General features: G+C 42.7%; 1 protein-coding gene across 1 annotated transcript in view; it reads left to right on the top strand.

Moving 5' to 3' along the window:
* LOC145393103 (uncharacterized) overlaps positions 1 to 19,440 on the top strand; it is a 163,959-nt gene that overhangs the window by 91,351 nt on the left and 53,168 nt on the right. The window contains exon 4 of the mRNA XM_080267412.1: positions 6,287 to 6,487. Within this exon, the coding sequence (XP_080123538.1) occupies positions 6,287 to 6,487 (201 nt within the window). The remainder of the gene's footprint in view (positions 1 to 6,286; positions 6,488 to 19,440) is intronic.

Raw genomic sequence — 19,440 nt, 5'->3', positions numbered from 1 at the left:
GATGGAACTTTGGGGGATGAAGTGCGTGAAAGGGTACAGCAGGGAAGGAAGGTTGTTGGTACACTGAAAGCAGTGATGAGAAGTAGGGAGGTGAGTATGGAAGTTAAGAAGTCACTGCATGATAGTATTGTGATCCCTACCCTGACGTATGGAAGCGAGTCGTGGACCTTGCAAGAAGGGAACAAGTCAAGAGTGAGAGTAGTGGAAATGAGTTACTTGAGAGGAGCATGTGGAGTGACGTAGAGGGACAGGTTGATGAATGAAGAAGTGAAGGGACGCTGTGGGGTGAATGTGGATGTGGTTGAGAAGATTAGGAGAAATCCACTGAGGTGGTTTGGCCATGTGAAGAGAATGGAGAATGAAAGACTGACTAAGAGGGTGTATGTAGGTGAGGTGGAGGGAGCGAGAGGGAGGGGTAGACTGAGGATGAGGTGGAGGGATGGAGTTGAGAGGTATATGAGGGAGGGGGGGGTGAGTTGGGGAAAGGGTAGTCAAATGGTGGGTGACAGAGCGACTTGGAGACGTTTTGTCTGCGGCCACTCTTTGCGGGATTAGGGTGTCAGGCTATAGATAGATAGATAGATAGATAGACAATATAGAGAAATGAAACACAATTATTACATTTAATTGAGCTCAGAGAGAACTGTAAATTTATTTAATACAGCAAGGTATATTCTTCTGTTACAAGAATCTTGAATGACAAAGCCAGAATCTTAATTAAGTAAATTCTCTCACTCAATCAACCTAGCTAATACAGTAAGCTCTGTAATATTCGGATGCCCAATTTCCGGACATTTTGGGCCTGGGCCTTTGAAACCCCAAAATGGCGAAAAAACTGAAAAAAAAAAAAAAAATCTGAATTTTTTTTCCCACGCGTAATTTGAAATTCGTGCACGGTGTCAAACAGCTATGTTTATGCACAGCTGCTGGCCCCTTGCTGTTCCTCCCTCCTTCCCTGTTCCCGCCCAACTACCATCGTGAGTGGATGCTGCACGTGCTCGTTTTTGTGAATAAACAGTGAATAAACTGCAATACCTCGGCACAGGTTGGAAGTGAAGTTAACAGGGGAGTGAAAGATAAAAATAGTAGATTACTAGTGGAGAAGGGAGAAAAAGTGAGCAGATGGAGGGAACACTTTAAGGAATTGTTGAACATAGAGGATGGAAGTAATGTGAGTATAAGTGGCTGGGGAATGGCTGGGAGAAGGAGGGAGGTGAGAAGACAGGAGGAAATCAGTAGGATAGAAGTTGTGGAAGCAATGAAGAAAGTAAAATCGGGGAAAGCCCCAGGAATTGATGGAGCATGTGGTGAAATGCTGAAACATGGGGCATAGATAGTAGTAGAATGGATGTGGAAGATGTGCAGATTGGCCTGGGAGGAAGGTAGAGTCCCGGAGGATTGGAAGTCAGGTATAATTATTCCCTTGTACAAAGGAAAAGGGGAAAAAGAAGTGTGTGGTAATCATAGGGGCATTTGTCTTCTTATTATAATAGGAAAAGTGTATGGTTGGATACTTATTGACAGAGTTAGAGAAAGAACAGAGAAATTAGTTGGAGAAGAACAGGGAGGCTTTAGGAAGGGAAGAGGTTGTGTAGATCAGATATTCATTCTTAGATCTTTAGTGGAAAAGTTTCTAGAGAAGGGAAATAAGTTGTATGCGGCTTTCATGGATTTGGAGAAAGCATATGACAGGATGGATAGACAAGGATTGTGGAAAGTGTTAAGAATATATGGAGTAGATGGGAAGTTGTCGAATGCTGTGAAGAGTATGTATCATGGTGCGAAGGCTGCAGTGCGTGTGGAGGGTGAACTAAGTGAATTTTTCTCTTTGAAAGTTGGGTTGAAACAGGGATGTGTCATGTCTCCATGGTTGTTCAATCTGTACATGGATTGGGTAATAAAAGAGGTACAAGGTAGGGTAGTGGATGTTGGAGTGGCCCCGTTGAGAGAGGATAGTGTTTGGAAACTCCCTGTACTGTTGTTTGCAGATGATACTGTGTTGTTGAGTGAAGACGAAGGGGAGCTGCAAGGCTTGGTGGATGAGTTTGGGAGAGTGTGTAAGAAACGGAATCTAAAGGTGAATGTAGGGAAGAGTAAAGTGATGGTCTTTGAGAGAGGTGAAGTCAGTGAATGTACAACGAGGTTGGATGGGGAGGAATTGGAAAATGTGAGTACGTTTAAGTACATTGTTAGTGTGATGAGTAAGGATGGAGGCTTGGAGGGTGAAGTGCTTGAAACGGTACAGCAGGGAAGAAAGGTTGCTGGTTCTTTGAAAGCAGTGATAAGAACAGGGAAGTGAGCATGGAAGTGAAAAAGTTACTACATGACAGTATTGTGATACCAACTCTAATGTACGGAAGTGAAGCTTGGACGTTGTTGGAAGGACACAAGTCAAGAGTGAGAGCAGTGGAAATGAGTTATTTAAGAGGAGCCTGTGGAGTCACATGGAGAGACGGGCTGATGAATGAGGATATAAAGGAGTGTTGTGGTGTGGATGTGGATGTGATAGGAAGCGTTATGAGGAACACACTGAAGTGGTTTGTGCCATGTGGAGAGGATGGAGGGTGAAAGACTGACGAAGAGAGTGTATATGAGTGAGGTGGAGGGGGGAAGAGGGAGGGGGAGGCCGAGGATGAGATGGAGGGATGGGGTGGAGAGGTATATGAGAGAGGGGGGTGTGAGTTGGGAGTAGGGCAGTGAAATGGCGGGGGACAGGGCGACTTGGAGGCGATTTGTTTGTGGCCAACCCAAACGGGATTGAGGCATCTGGCAATAGAAAGATAGATTGACCTCGGCACTAGACCACATTGGAATTTACAGTGTTGTGCATTGTTCAGAAATTAGAATTTAGAGTTCAAAGGATTAAGTGTGGAGTGCAAACTGGTGGTTGAAACTGGTGTGGCACAATTAAGAGCAGAATGTGCAGTGTTAAACAATTATAACTAACAGTGCAAAGAATTAAATGCAGCACAACACTGGATTACTGTACATGCTTCAAGACCATTTTCATCCCTGCCAGAGCCTTAGAGGAGGTGGCCACCGATGTGCTGTAAGTACCCTGTACATTGCTAAATACAGTATTTTCCATATTCACTTCTAATTCCTCATTCTTTGGTTCCTTTTCATTGATTTCATGCTTTATTTCCATTATTGGTGTGAATAGGGTCTTGAATAGGTGCTATGCATGTCCGGTAGGGAGTGATGTAGGTGTTTTTCTGAGTTAGGCTGGGTTAGGGTCCATAAGTACCAGTTCAGGAGGCCTGGACCCATTATCCGGACGGGCTCAGTTTCTGGACATGCCTTTGGCTGTATTATGTCGGATATTGGGAAGATTACTGTACTCATAACCTAGAAAACAGAAGGAGATACTGTGTTAATTGGCAGTGTGGAGTCACGGGGCTGAAGACTGGAGTTGCAGCTAACACACCATCAGACAATGGGTTCGATGATCCTATTGTCTGCTCCTCCATTGCCATGGGTCCACCTCCTTGGGCTGCAGTCCACCTCCCTGGGCTGCAGATGGAGAGATGGGCAATCTCGGGGAACCACAGATGATCCACGGATTGAGATACGCTCTATCCATCTCTCTCTTAGCCGTCCATCACTAATTACTAACTACGGTGAGCTGAGAGGCATGGCAATGCCAAGCTAAGGCCCACAGCTTGGGAGTAGATGGATCCCCGAGAATCATCACCGTGGCACACATCTGTCCCTCTCTAGTTGCCTAGTTTCTCATGGCAGCAGGCTCAGGCACGAGAAATGGGCGTGACTTAACTTCAGTGGCTAGAGACAGGGGCAGAGGAATGATATACAGTAATCCCTCCAAGATCCGATGTAATAGAGCCCAAGCAACGTCCGGGACTTGGGCAAAATGCCCTTGGACAAGTACTTATAGACTCCAACTGAACCTAACTTTGAAAGCCACCTAAATAACTCCCTATCGGACATGCACGGCACCTATTTAAGACCCTGGTCACACATATAAGGGACAGAAACCAAAAAATAAAAAAGAACCAGAGAATGAGAAATTAGAAGTGAGTAAGGAAAATATTTAGCAGTATACAGGGTACTTATGACACGTCTGTGGCCGTCGTGAAGATTAATCCGCCTCCTCTATGGCTTTCACAGGGGTGAAGGTGCTCTTGAAGCACGTACTCGTACAGTAATCTAGTGTTACACTGCACTTAATCCTTTGCACTGTGAATTATAATTTTTTAACACTGCACATTCTGTTCTTACTTGTGCCACGCCAGTTGCAACAGGCCAGTATTGCACTCTGAACTTAATCCTTTGCACTCTGATTTCTAATTTCTAAACACTGCTCAGCACTGTAAATTTCCATGTAGTTTTTTTTTTTTTCTTTCTTTTTTTTTTTTTTATGTGGGGAAGAAGGAACTAAAGGCCATGACCCTGCAATAACTGTTCCTTCCAAGAGAAAAACAAAATACAAGAGAGAGCCAAATTCAAAATCCGATCATTTTGAGGTGCCTTGACACACTGCGTTTGAAAGACTGGAGATCATAGGAAGCAGGAAATACGGACAGAGGGAGACAGTTCCAGAGCTGACCTGTTGCATAAATGAAGGACTGGGAGTAACAGTTAACTCTTGCATTAGAGAGTTGGACATCAAAGGGATGAGAGTTTGCTGCTAGACAGGTGCTGCGCGCCCGTCGTAGAGGTGGAAGAATGCATGCAGACAGTTCAGAGGAGCAGTGACCATTGAAGTAGCGATAGAAAAGAGATAAAGATGCAACAGTGTGGCGAAGAGACAGTGGTTGAAGGGAGTCAGTAAGAGGAGGAGAGTTAATGAGACAAAAAGTCTTTGACTCCACCCTATTGAGAAGAGCTGTATGTGGGGAACCTCCCCACACATGAGAGTTGTACTCCACACAGGGGCAGATAAAACACATGTATAAAGACAACTGTGCAGGGGTTAAGAAGGTACAGAGTCGGCTTAGCACACTTAATCTCTTGGAAGCAGATTTTACAAGAGATGTAATATGATCTTTCCAAGACAAGTCCTGAGTAAATGAAACCCCAAGCATGTTCAAAGATGATGCAGGATGAAGCTGAATATTATTAAACATTAGTGGGTACACCTGGGGAAGATTTTATCGGGTTGATAGGTGTAAGAGCTGAGTCTTTGATGCATTAAAAACAACAATATTATTTTAACCCCAGTCAGAGATACGAGCCAAGTCAGACATTAGGTGTGCCATAGCCTCATCCCTTGTTTCTTGAAGTAACTGCTGAGATGGGCATTGTGGGAACCAAATAGAATGGTGAAGGGTGGAGTCATCAGCGTATGAGTGGATAGGGTTAGATGTACAGCTTAGAAGGTTATTGATGAATAAAAGGAAGAGAGTTGGCGATAGGACAGAGCCCTGAGTAATTGCAGTTTATTCACTGTTTATTAACAAAAGCGAGCATGTGGGCAGCTATGGCGACGAGCGTGCAGTCACGACAGTGGGTAGACGGGAAATGGGGAGAATGCAGGGGCGCTCTAGCGTATGTCACCGGAACTACACACCAGAACACAACTGTTCCTCACTGCACGACAAATTTAGTATAGGGATGAACACATATCAGTTTTTTTTTTTTTTTTTTTTTTTTTTTTTTTTTTGGTGTCCCGGATTGTTTCGGACATTTGTCTAGATGGCTTTTTGTCCGGATACCTTAGGGAATATCCGAGACTTGGACTAATGGACCAAAGCCCAAAATGTCCAGGACTTTGGGTGTTCGGGTCTTGGGCATCAAGGTCTTAGAGGGGTTACTATACACAATAATTCACTCACCAATGTACCAAGGTCGTGCATTAAAGGCAGCCACTCCTGAAACAATGACAGATGTTTTGAAAATGTCTTCCAACTGGAGTGCTGTCACAGGACGGTTAGCTGAGTGAACTACACTGGGTTTCGGTTATGTTCTTGAGTTCCCATAATAATATAATGTCATGAATTTGTATAAAAACACAATGTGGCGAATTCATGACGAGGAATCACAGTAGAATCAACATTACCCTGTTGTTTGGTTATATGGTGTACACAGTATTGCATGTGGCATCCTGGGTATTATAAAACATTAGATTTGTCACCCAGTGTAGACCCACCTGAAGTTGAAAGAAGAGTAATGAAAAGTAACAGTAAGGATGGGAGGAAAAGGAGAGGAGAGGAGAGGAGACGGAGAATAAAAGGGAAGGAAGAAGTAGGTGGCTTTACATCAAGGGAATGGGTGATGGTTTCCATCACCTACCACTAGTGTAATAATGAAGTATCACCTTCCACAGATTGAGGAGCTGCGTCAGATGGGTGAGCCAATAAGGAGGCTGCTAGAAAGTGGTGTGGTAGCCGTCCAAGAACATGCAGGTCGTCTCACCCGTGCCTCCCTCAGTCGTCCACGCTCAGCCAAGATTACCCTGGAGAATGACCTGGTGTATCTCCATTGCCTTCATAACCAGCCACCACCACCTAATGTCCCCACAGTGCCGGTTAGTCATCACCTCTTGGCTGTATATTCTGGGTGGCATAGGAGGCTTGGTGTAACTCCAGCCGGTTAGTCAACCACTCTTGGCTGTGCATTGTGGGTGGCATAGGAAGGCTGATGTACAATGGATAAATTAAGCTTCATGGAGGAGGCTCCAGTGTTATCTGAAATGATCACAACAACTCGGTATGTCCCAAGCTGATTGGTATTTTCATCATCATCATCATCTCCAACACCTTGCTCAGAGGATGGCTCTGACTGAAGCGCCTCCAGATTACCTTTCCTCACACACCTTTCTGACTAACTCAAACACTCCTCTTCCCACTCTTTTTTTAATGTATTGTTCATCTGTTTTTCCATAGTACATAAGATCTGCATCTGCCAACACAACCCTCTGTATTACTTTCACACTGTGTCATTTGGTAGTTGGTATTTTGGCATTTAGTATTTTATCATCATCATCATCATCATGATCCAGGCCTCCTTTCACACCGTAGGGCAGGGTGAGGAGTATCAACGTCCCGACAGCCTAAGTTTGCCTAGTTCAGTGGGCCATGCCTCCATTCATTCATCGTTCAAGCCCACAGAATTCTGGCTCCATCAGATAGGCCCCCCCAGATTTCACCACATTCTGTAGCTTCACATATACCTATCTGATAGAGTCAATCTGAACACTGTCATGTTAGAAAGGGGTGCCAAATCACTGGTTGTACACTTCTCTGCACAAAGTTCATCCAGTCAGCTCGGTCACTTGTTAGACCCATAGCCTCACCAACTTCCTTATCCCTCTTCCTCGCACGTTCATCCACCATACCCTCCGCCTTCTTGTACTGTAAATACAGTGAGTCCTCGAAATACGAAAACCCGAAGTACGAATTTTCGATGGTACGAAATCGATTAATATAGGACAAATTCCACTGTACGAAAATTTGTCAATTTTACGAAAATCGATACTTGATATGAAAGGAAATGCAAAGATATCCCAGTTATCCAGACTATATGATGTGAAGAAGTGCCTGAATGGTCTGAAATCATGATTAACCCTTAAACCGTGGGCTTGTTTTGCTTGACTTGCGGCTCCCGCGGGCATATACGCGCTCTCACAGACTCTCTAAAAATATTTGCCAAAAATCATGCATTAGTCCTAGAATATTAAAATCACATATGCTTATGCCACATACCTTCAGCTTTCTCCTGGGGTGTTCGTTGAGCCTTCGTCAAGTACCGTAGGACTTGTGGAAATCTCTGAAGTTGGGTAACGAAGTCTCCACTTTACACTTCCCGACAGCTCATAATATGATTACCACAGCGTGATATTATCACCAGAAACACTATTCTATGATTCTTAAATAGTTTGGAATCCATACTTCAAAAAAAAAAAAGAAAACTGTGAAAGCAATGAAAATTACGAGGGCGTATGACCATCCCACTTCCAATCGTTCGCCGCTGGTGGTGTCATTTATTATTCATAAAAACACTCACAGTTTATATTTCTATTACTATATAACACTTATATATATCTACAGCCTTTATCCATAAGTTTCCTTCAGCAATAGTAGTTTATTGTCACTGTAGGGTTTTCTTTCAGTAAAATACGTAGCATTCACTTTCTCATCCTGTATACTAGCATTGAGAGTGAATGTCACTTTCACCTTCACTCTCATAACTCATAGTATTCATACATGCTAGAGTGAAACTTTCACTTTCATTACTCCTAGTATATATACTCATATTCTTATAATACTACTCATTTACATTTCTATTTACGTTCTCTATTTTATTTACATTATTTCCATTTCTATTTTATTTACACTGTGTTATGCACTGTCACTTGAAGTAACTTATAAAACTATTTTCCACTGTTCACTTATATTTACATTCATTGCTTTCACTTGCTGTTTACACATTATTTACAATTCCACTTGCACTGTTTTACTCAACAGAAAGATCGTAGTCACTCTCTTTCAATTGTCAGGCCTTTAGCTATTTCCACACGAGGTTTAGTAGGGGATAAAGGTCACAGGACCCTTTGCATGGGGGTAAAAAACGGCGAAAGTTAGCAGGAGCGAATCCAACATACTTTCACCTTGAAAGATGACAGTGAACTGATAGTGGTGGCCTCCTGCCGTCTGGCTAGTGTGTGTGCAATACTGCCAACTTCAGCCTTGTGAGATCTGCTAATATATAGCAATGAAATGATTGGCAGGAAACCAAGACAATACATAATAAATTAGGTAGTTCCAGGTGAATGTAAATATCACTTAGGCTTCTCCCTTCCTTTCTTATATATATTTTTATTACGAAAATAGATTATACGGCATATTTCAAGGGGAAATAAACAGCGAAAATTAGCGAACGAGTGCACGTGAGGTGTTGTCAGGTGATAATTAGCCAATTTTAGGTGTATGGCACTCTCACTTACCTTATTTCTTTCTTGTATATATTATTTAGTATAAGAATAGGGCATAGGGCTTATTTCAATGGATGAAGTCAGTGAAAAATTCCAGGGAAGATTTACTTAGCGTAGCATGGCTGGGCAGGCGAGAGGATAGGGTAATGGACGGGAGGTAGGGAGGGGAGTCAAGAACTGGGAGAAATGGCTAAATTGTCAACAATGGATGGGAGTACAGATGAGATTAGGAGTGCTGACTAGTGTTGGACATTGGCAGTACTGATAGATGATACAAGCCACCACTTGAAAGCCCGGGCTAATTCAAAATAACACAGAATCATAAACAGTGACGCCCCGCGGTGTGATCCCTTGCTCCCAAGCGTCACGAAAGTGACGCCCCGCGGTTAAGGGGTTAATCTGGTAGAAACAAAACACAAGTACTGTTAGATTGATTTCTATACTGGTAAATGTACAGTGAAAGACACAACTATCTTCCCAGTTCAGTCTGAAGAAAATTTACACCAGGCAATATACAATGAAAACCCTGTTTCTACTAGTGCGTGTTTCAAATGGTTCGATTTTTCCCCGCTATATTCGTCAGACTTTGGGAAGATACTTGTCTTTCATTGTACACTTGAAGGAGCAGAAAGACCTTACCAGTTCAATTCATAATCCTCCAGCTTGTTTCTGTAATTTTCTGACAACTGTCAGTTTGGCAAATTACTTTTTCTTGCTGAAAAATTTCCTCTCTGTTGTTATCGTCACTTTCCCCTACGATCGTTTCCAGCGCAGTGGAAGAAACTCAACATGCTTAAAGGTGGATATCGTTTCCCAATTTCCCAACTGGAGGTTAGGTTAGGTTAAAATTATTAGGTACAGATAAGCTCAGTTAGGCCAGGTTTAGTTAAACACTTAGAGAAGAACAGTTCTTTCTGCTATTATGTTAACGAACTAAACAAGAGTTGCCATACCAGAACAGCTAAAAATGATGGGGAAACAGATTTAATAAGAAACGTGTACTGTATTTACCAACCCAGAAATTATCTGAAAAATATAACAGACTATCAGGAAGAACTGATTTGGTAAGGTGCTTTTACTGCTTAAAGTAAAACGTATGTTTAGCCCCCTCAGTGGCTGTGGGTTCATATATTTGCATGCTCCCATGGTCAGCCTTGGGACCATTTTTTCAAAGTTCTAGAATCAATTTCTTTTCCTTACATATGTGAAAAGACTCGTCTGGCACACCTGTCTTTTTTTTCTTTTTTTTCTAAACTCATCCTGTGATTTGCTGTGATTCGTGTAAGAATTAATAAAATTAGGATGCGTGTTACATCAGCATGTATACATCGGCCGAAAACATCTGGGACGAAGTGAACTGTGAATGCCAGACTGCTTGAAATGGTAGAGTAGGGTCATGTAAACACACCAGTGACCCTCGTTCCCTTCCCATAATTGCTCGCAGCGTTTTTTAGCTCACCCTAACTCAACGTCACTGACACCAGTACAGTAAGGCGTTCTTCAGGGCCAGCAGCTATGAAAGTGATAATGAAATACATTATTGTTTGTATCAGTCCTCTCTCTTTCACACATACACATGAGAGCAAACGAAAGAATGAGCAGTGAATGTACACTAACTCTTTGGAGCAGAAATAACTGTGCCCAGTCTGTCTGAAATATATTGGGAAGAGTGATACCGAACGAAGAATGTGGAACTGAATGCTAACCTACGAGAATATGTGGGATGAAAGAGTAATTTTTTTCTGATTAGCAAACATTTTTGTTCCATATCGTCTCTTAAAATTGTAAAACCCATAACTTTCATGTAAGCATACAGCCTAAATACCTTACCAATTCAGTTCATATTCCTCTAGTTTGTCTTCTATATTTTTCTGACTATTTTGAGGGTGGGGGGGTTTCAAGAATACTCCCCCAGTATCCCTGCTTGTCGTACGAGGCGACTAAAAGGGTTGGTGGTGGGTTAGTGCCCCACCCCGTAAAAAGAACTAACTAAAAAAGCAAATAAAGCGCCTCGGACCCGGACGGACCATACGTTGACGACTAAGGGACGGACAAAGGACATTCTGAGAGTAGGAACGTGGAATGTGAGAGGAGTGAATGATGAAGTGAAAGAGAGAGAGATTGTCCAGGTGCTTGAGGATGCAAAAGTGGATATATGTGGATTGACTGAAACTAAATGGAAAGGTGAAAGGATGAGAGAATGGGAATACGGTGTAGGCATATGTGCGGGAGTCAGTGAGAATGAGAGGGCAAGAGAGGGAGTATGTCTGATGATAAGCAAGAAGTGGAAGGAGAATATAAGAGAGTATGGAACAGTGGGTGCAAGGATTGTATGGGTGAGGATGAAAGTAGGTATACAAGCATGGGCGATTGTATGTGTGTATGCTCCAACAGAGGATCGAGAGGCAAGAGTGAAAGATGAGTTTTGGGCGAGAGTAGAAGCATGTATGGACAAGTTTGAGAGGAGCGAGAGAGTGCTGTTGATTGGAGACATGAATGGCAAAGTTGGGAATGTACGAGTGGATGGAGTGGTTGGTCAGTGGGGTGTGCCAGCGGAAGTAGATGGGAATGGTAGTGCTTTGGTGGACATCTGTGCTGGTAAGGGGTTGGCAATAGCCAACACCTACTTTCGTCATAAGATGATCCACCGGTATACATGGAGAGTAATGAGGAGGATGGATGGTGAACTTGTTGAACGAAAGGCAATGATAGACTACGTGTGTGTGGATGAGCGAATGAGAAGACAAGTGTTGGATGCAAGGGTGTGGAGAGGGTGGGGGAATGGAGTCTCGGACCATCACTTAGTGATGGCCAAGGTAGAGCTGCAAAGAAAGTGGTTGAGGAGGCGAAGGGGAAGACAGGAGGAAGCAGCTCCTGTGAGAAGAGTGGAGAAATTGCAAGATAGTGAGAAGAGGACAGAGTATAAGAGCATAGTGGAAGAAAGATTGGGAAGGTATGAGCTAGAGCAGATGGAAGGGGTGGAAGACGTATGTAAGATATTCACGGAAGAGATAAGCGCAGCGTGTGAGGCGGTTTGTGGAGTGAGGAGGAGATGCAAGGGTGTGCAAGGGACAGCATGGTGGAATGATGAGGTGAAACGAGCTGTGGAACAAAAGAAGAAGGCATATGGTGAATGGTTGGCGAGTAGAGGTAGGGGAGAAGATGAGAGAGAGAAGAGAGAGGTATATGTGAGCAGGAGAAGGGAGGTTAAGAGACTGGTGAAGGAGAGTAAGAAGAAAGTGGATGAAGAGTTTGGGAGGAATCTGAGTGTGAAATGGAGGGAGAGTAAGAAATTGTTTTGGAAGGAGGTAAAGAAAGTAAGGCAGTGTGAAAGGGGAAATAGTAGGGGAGTGAAAGATAGGAATAATAGATTGTTGGTGGAGAAGAGAGAGAAATTGAGGAGATGGAAGGAGTACTTTGAGGATTTGTTGAATGTAGAGAGTGAGAGCAGTGTGAGTATAAGTGGTTGGGGAATGGCTGGGAGAAGAAGAGATGAGAGGAGGGAGGAAGAGATCAGTAGGTCGGAAGTAGTGGAAGCGATGAAGAAGATTAAGCTGGGAAAGGCCCCAGGAATTGATGGAGTGTGTGGTGAAATGCTTAGGTATGGGGGTGAGATTGTTGTGGAGTGGATATGGAAGTTGTGTAGATTGGCTTGGGAAGAGGGAAGGGTTCCAGAGGACTGGAAATCAGGTATAATTGTTCCTCTGTACAAAGGAAAAGGGGAGAGAGAAGTATGTGGTAACCATAGGGGTATTTGCCTTCTTAGTGTGACTGGTAAAATATATGGTAGAATACTCATTGATAGGGTTAGGCATATGACAGAGGAGCTAGTTGGAGAAGAACAAGGGGGATTTAGGAAGGGAAAAGGGTGTGTAGATCAGATATTTGTTCTAAGATGTTTAGTGGAGAAGTATCTAGAGAAGGGAAGGAAAGTGTACGCTGCCTTCATGGACTTGGAGAAAGCTTATGACAGAATAGATAGGAAAGGTATGTGGAAGGTATTAAGAATATATGGAGTGGAGGGGAAATTGTTGAGTGCTGTGAAGAGTATGTACGAGGGAGCTAGGGCTACGGTGCGAGTGGATGGTGAGCTGAGTGAGTTCTTTGATCTCAATGTGGGACTGAAACAGGGGTGTGTAATGTCTCCATGGCTGTTTAATATATATATGGATGGGGTCGTAAAGGAGGTACAAGGTAGGGCAGTGGACGTGGGGGTGGCCCTAATGAATGAGGGTGAGATTTGGAAGCTTCCGGTGTTGCTGTTTGCTGATGATACAGTATTGTTGAGTGAAGATGAATGGGAGTTGCAAGGTTTGGTGAATGAATTTGGGACAGTGTGTAGGAGGAGGAAGCTGAAAGTTAATGTAAACAAAAAGTTATGGTGTTTGAGAGGAATGAAGTCACAGAGTGTGCAGTGAGGTTGGATGGTGAGGATATGGAGAATGTGAGTGCATTCAAGTACTTGGGTAGTGTGATGAGTAAGGATGGAACTTTGGGGGATGAAGTACGTGAAAGGGTACAGCAGGGAAGGAAGGTTGTTGGCACACTGAAAGCAGTGATGAGAAATAGGGAGGTGAGTATGGAAGTTAAGAAGTCACTGCATGATGGTATTGTGATCCCTACCCTGACATATGGAAGCGAGGCGTGGACCTTGCAAGAGGGGAACAAGTCAAGAGTGAGAGCAGTGGAAATGAGTTACTTGAGAGGAGCATGTGGAGTGACATGGAGGGACAGGTTGACGAATGAAGAAGTGAAGGAACGTTGTGGGGTAGATGTGGATGTGGTTGAAAAGATTAGTAGAAATACACTGAGGTGGTTTGGACATGTGGAGAGGATGGAGAATGAAAGACTGACTAAGAGGGTGTATGTAGGTGAGGTGGAGGGAGGGAGAGGGAGGGGTAGACCGAGGATGAGGTGGAGGGATGGAGTTGAGAGGTATATGAGGGAGGGGGGGGTGAGTTGGGGGGAGGGGAGTCTAATGGTGGGTGACAGAGTGACTTGGAGGCGTTTTGTCTGCGGCCACCCTTTGCGGGATTAGGGCGTCGGGCTATAGATAGATAGTAAATTATGTTCTCTTGCTGAAAGAAACTTACTCAAAATTAGGGCGCATGTAACATAAGCATGTAAACATCGGCGAATATATCTGGAGTGATGAGAATGCCTGACTGATAGGATGGTAGAGTAGGGTCTTGTACACACACCAGTGACCTTCGTTCCCTTCCCGTAATTGTTTGCAGTTTTTTATAATGTCCTAACTCAATGTCACTGACACCTAAACAGTGAAGTGTTGTTCATGGCCAGCAGCCATGACGGAGTTAATGGAATACTGTATGAAAAATTCAAAATGGGCGCGGTGCATAGCGCCGCACTCGCTTGCCAAGAGAAAACGAACTAACCCCTCTCTGGTAAACAAATTTTCGCGCACTTCTCAGTTAAGTTCACGTCCCTCCTCTCCTCACAGCCTTGTTGTACGTGAGGATATTTTTGCAGCCCTTCACCTTTTTGTATTGTTTTGCCATGCCTCCCAAGTGCCCTGCATCATCTCCAGCACTGGGAGAGCCCGCTACAAAGAAGCAGCAGCACCGTACTCTAATTCTGGAAAGGAAATTGGAAATTATAAGACCCCATGAGGAGGGGCAGGGAGTCTCGGAGATTGGGCATGCTTTAGGCCTTGCTGTTTCCAACATTGGGAACGATGTACAAGAATATGGCCACCTCCTTCTCTACAATTGTATACAGGTATTTCTTACTTCTTAATAGGGGCCCATTTATATGTATATTTCAATGGGGAAAATTGTTCCGATATATGAAATTTCAAATTATGAAAGTTTTTTTTTTTTGGTCCCTATAAAAAAAAAATAATAATAATTTGGTTTTACGCCAAGTATCCCCGAAGGGCTAAGGTGTTGCCCCTGGGTAGAGGACTTTGGACTGGAGCGTGTAGCATTTTATGACCAGATGCCCTTCCTGATGTCTACCAATGACCCTTGGGTGGATTCGATCCTCCGACCCTTCGTTCAGAGCGGAGCGCTCTAACCCACTGAGCCATCCCTTTTGTATATCAAGGACTCATTGTATTTAGTGTAACTGAATAGAAAATGACTCAAGCAGTACAGTGCATCCTCATGCAAGCAGCTTTAGTAGCATGGAATGGATTTACAGGTCTTCCTCACTTTACGATCGTTATGCATTCCTAGAAAGGCAGTCTTATACCAAAATGTCGTATAGCAAACTTAAGGTTTAATGGGAAAAGTAGGGATGCATTCCTGGACTCGTATATAAGAATCCTTACACCCATACAAGTGATCTAATATGCAATAGTAATGATGCTTTATGTATGGTAATGCATCTGAATCACATATGAATGTACATTTGCAAACATAAAGACATGAAATAGCATAAACAACAAAAAATACAGTATGAAGAACAGGAAAAATAGTACAGTAATACAGTTTCCTGGGCACTGATGCACACAGACACACGGAGGTTGTAAGGTGAACAAGTGTGTGGGTGAGACTGGGCAGTGATCTGGTTTTGGGACAATTGGCCGTCAAGTCAATTCGCCGTCACAAAAGTAACAAGATAATTCGTCGTCATTTATGAAGACAGCTATGGGTGACGCTAGAATATAATTCAAAAGCAACTGCAGCGAGGAAGAAACAAGTTAATTATTGACTAAAGGTGCAACTAATAATTAATATCCAAAGCATGTGCTATTGAACATAGATTTTGATGGATCCCCCTGAAATACAGCTACAGTATTAATGTATTGATTAATTAATAATAAGTACATTTATAGAATGACAGGGAATTGTCCAGAATGTGAATTGTCCTGACAGGGAATTGTCCATGTTTTGAGGGCGAATTGTCTGACGGAGAATTGACTTGAAGGCGAATTGTCTCGGAACCAGTGATGCTTGGTTGGCGGAAGCACAGGAAACTGTGTGCGTGGGATGGGTATGCCACGCAACTCTCAGATGATCTACCTGTGAGCGCGGGATTTCTCCACATTACCAGTCATAAATGCGGGGGAGCTCAATCGTAAAACAAACGATTGGTACTAAAGAAGAACGATCGTAAATGCGAAATACTGTACTGTAAAATGAAACATCGTACAACGAGGGAGACCTGTTTTGGTACAGCCATGTTGCAACTTAAATGAGGGTTGTATTCCCAAGGCCTTGCTTAGAACCATAAATCATGTATAGCCAAAACACTCCACTTAACACTCACTAAATCATTCCTAAACTTAAAAAAAGGAAAAAATAGAACAGTAGAATACAGTATACTTAATTCACAAAGCTTTTTTGAATAAAGGAGGTGAAGTTCACATGGCATTTCTTTTGCAGGCTTGTTAACTGTATTAACTCATTCCTCCATCAGCTTTGTATAGTACAGTACTATATAACCTTATTTCTCACCAATACTTGTATACTAAAAATACCACCAGTCAACATAATATTTAGATGTTGGGTTACAATAAACTCAAACTCAATATGTATTTTTAAAAAGTATCCAAAAGACTAGAATGACGGAGTGTACTTGTATGCTGCCAGCATCTGTGATGCAGCCCACTCACCCTGATGTTTGGACACACTGGCACAGTGTTGCCAGGTCAGTGGGTGCTGTTTGCATCCAGTCCTTCCTGAAGTTATGCCCAAGAACCGTCCAAACCGTCACCTGGCCCATTGTTATTAATAATTTGCTGATACTTTTTCTTATTTATTGTGATTATATCCTTCATTTGGAGTTCTGAGTGCAGTGCTGTGAATCACCACAACCTTCTTCCAATTCTACAGTATGAGGGAATTCTGGAAAATTAGGTTGCCAGTCCAGTGCTGATGCCCATCACTGATGGACAGTACAATTAGCACCAGAGTCATAATGATCATCCTGTACCTCCCCAGCATCTGTCTCTTTGCCTGAAGCCTTCACACTCTTTACCACGCCTGCCGAACCCAACCTTGATCTCATAATTACTAATGATGCAACGTTCTCACCCTCTAACTTATCCTCCTTACACTTCATACCTTCTGCACACACACACACGCATGCTCTCTCTCTCTCTCTCTCATGCATATGCATCTGTTTATCTGTCACTCACTTTTAATGTCACTACGTGTCTGTAATGCTAACTTTCCTTCCCTCTCTCATGCTTGGCGCATGCATGCTTGCACTCATTCATTAGATGAGGGGTTCCCAACTTTTCTAGCACTGCGCCCCATGCCTGCACTCATTCATTAGACGAGGGGCTCCCAACTTTTTTAGCACTGTGCCTCCCTCTGGTCAGGACTGTATTCTTGATGCCACCTCTACCCCCTCCCATCTGATGCCTAAACAATGGTGTTTTGATCCATTCCATATGTATGCTTAAGACAATCTATCTATCACCAGGCGCGATAATCCCGTAAGGGGTGGCCATTTGACTTCGAGTTATTTGTTTTACGGGGAGGGACACTAACCCTCCACCAACCCACTTTGTTGACACATAGGTAGCACGTATGGTTTGGTTATATGGTTACCATCCAGTGTTGTAAATGGTTTCTTGGCGTACAGGAAACCATTTTGCTTGTCACTCAATGTAAAGCCACTGTAAAGGAAAGAAATGCAATAAGAAGTGACAGGAAAGGTGGAAGAAATTGGAAGAGAGGAGGGCTGGCACAGAAAAAGAATGATAAAGGCTAAGGAAGAAGTAGGCAGCACTACATCAAGTGAGTGGATGCTAGAGATACTTGTAGGATTAATAATGAAAACAAAGCTCATATGTCTATAAATTTTTATTCCTCTGAATAAAAACAAAAACAAATAGCATTAAACCTGGATGCAAAAACATAAGTTTATTATTTTTCATTTCTATGAAAAAGAAAATAAAAAAACATTAAACCTGGATGCACTTTTGCAATATTTAATTGACTTAAGCTGCTGAACACTTGGATAGAAGGAAAGTTAGTGGGAAGATTGGCATTGTTTCTTCTCTGCGAGCAACTTGATTCTTAGAGCAGATTTAGATAGAGCACACTGCATGTCATTTTCAATATTAAGCGAAATTAACAACTCTGCCTGCAAGGATTACAACAGACTGATGATCATATGTTACGGTAACATTACATGTGGTTGCTCGAAATGATGGTTGTGAAGGTTTCCTATCAGTTTCTTATTCATAAATATCTTTGGGAATACCCTGTATGCGTTTGAATGGCCTAGCCCTATGTTGAACATTGATTACCTTGTCCCCCCCCCCCCCAGTAATCTTAAATGCCCCCCAGCTTGGGAAACACTGCATTAGACCAACCCTGGCGTATGCATCAGTAGCCTAGAATCCACGTTTGTAAAAGCACTTAGATAAGACTGAAAAGGTGCAAACAGTTGCCACAAGATGGGCACCAAGCCTAAGGGATCTAAGCTATGATGTAAGACTAGAAAAATTAAACCTATCAACATTACAAGAGAGAAGGAAAAGAGGAGACATATTTATGCCATATAAATGGATCATAGGAAAAGAGAAAATACTGTAGACATAAATGAGTATATAACGTGTGGGGAAGCAATAGCAAGAGGGGACTGCAAAAAACTGCATAAAAAGAGAGGTGATGAAGATGTAAGGAAATCTGGTTTCCCAAATAGAGCAATTGATCATTGGAATGCACTACTGAATGAAATGGTGTGTGCCAAAACTATTCGTAAATTTAAGGATATGTATGATAAAAATGGGTCAAAACACGGGACAGTACGAACTTGACTTATTCCTGTAAAGATGCAGTTAGGTAAGAATACACACTCACACATACTTAGAGAGAGAGAGAGAGAGAGAGAGTGCATGTGTGTGTGTGTGTATTTACCTAATTGTGATATACAGGAAATGAGCTACGCTCACGGGGTTCCATCTCTGTTTCCCAGTAAGTCAAATTTTGCTTTAAACTCGTTTAAGTTTTTAGACTGGACGATCTTTTTGTCCAGGCTATTCCACAGGTCTATACATCTATAAGGAAAACTATATTTCTTGATATCCTTCACGCAGCTTGGCTTCTTTAATTTCATTCCACGTCCTCTTGTTACTCTCTTATCCCATACAAACAGATCTTCTTTGTCAATTTTATCTACTCCCATCATGATCCTGAACACTGCAATCATGTCGCCCCTCTTTCTCCTTTCCTCTAAGGAAGGCAAATCCAGCCTTTCCAGCCTCTCACTCTATGACAAATCTGCCAGACTGGGGACCATCTTCGTTGCTGTTCTTTTTATTCTCTCAGTCTTGTTTATATCATTCTTTTTGTGTGGGGACCACACTACTGCTGCATATAACTTACCTGGGGTGGATCATGGCCACTATCAATTTTTTCATCATCATCTCATCCATATAATGAAATGCTACTCTTATGTTAGTCAAAAGTTTATACATCTCTCTAACTATCTTGTTAATATGCTTTTCAGGTGACAAACTATCCTGGACCAGCACTCCGAAATCTTTCTCTTCTCTAGCTTTTGTGATTGGTTCATTACCCATCAAATAATTCAGTGATGGCCTCTTGGTACTTTTACCCATTTCC

This window comes from Coenobita brevimanus, chromosome 3, assembly GCF_032717465.1.
Source record: "Coenobita brevimanus isolate Jiangsu-jjx chromosome 3, ASM3271746v2, whole genome shotgun sequence".
Lineage (NCBI taxonomy): Eukaryota > Metazoa > Arthropoda > Malacostraca > Decapoda > Coenobitidae > Coenobita > Coenobita brevimanus.
The sequence above is the reverse complement of the archived record's forward strand: the minus strand, read 5'-3'. Positions and strand labels throughout refer to the sequence as shown.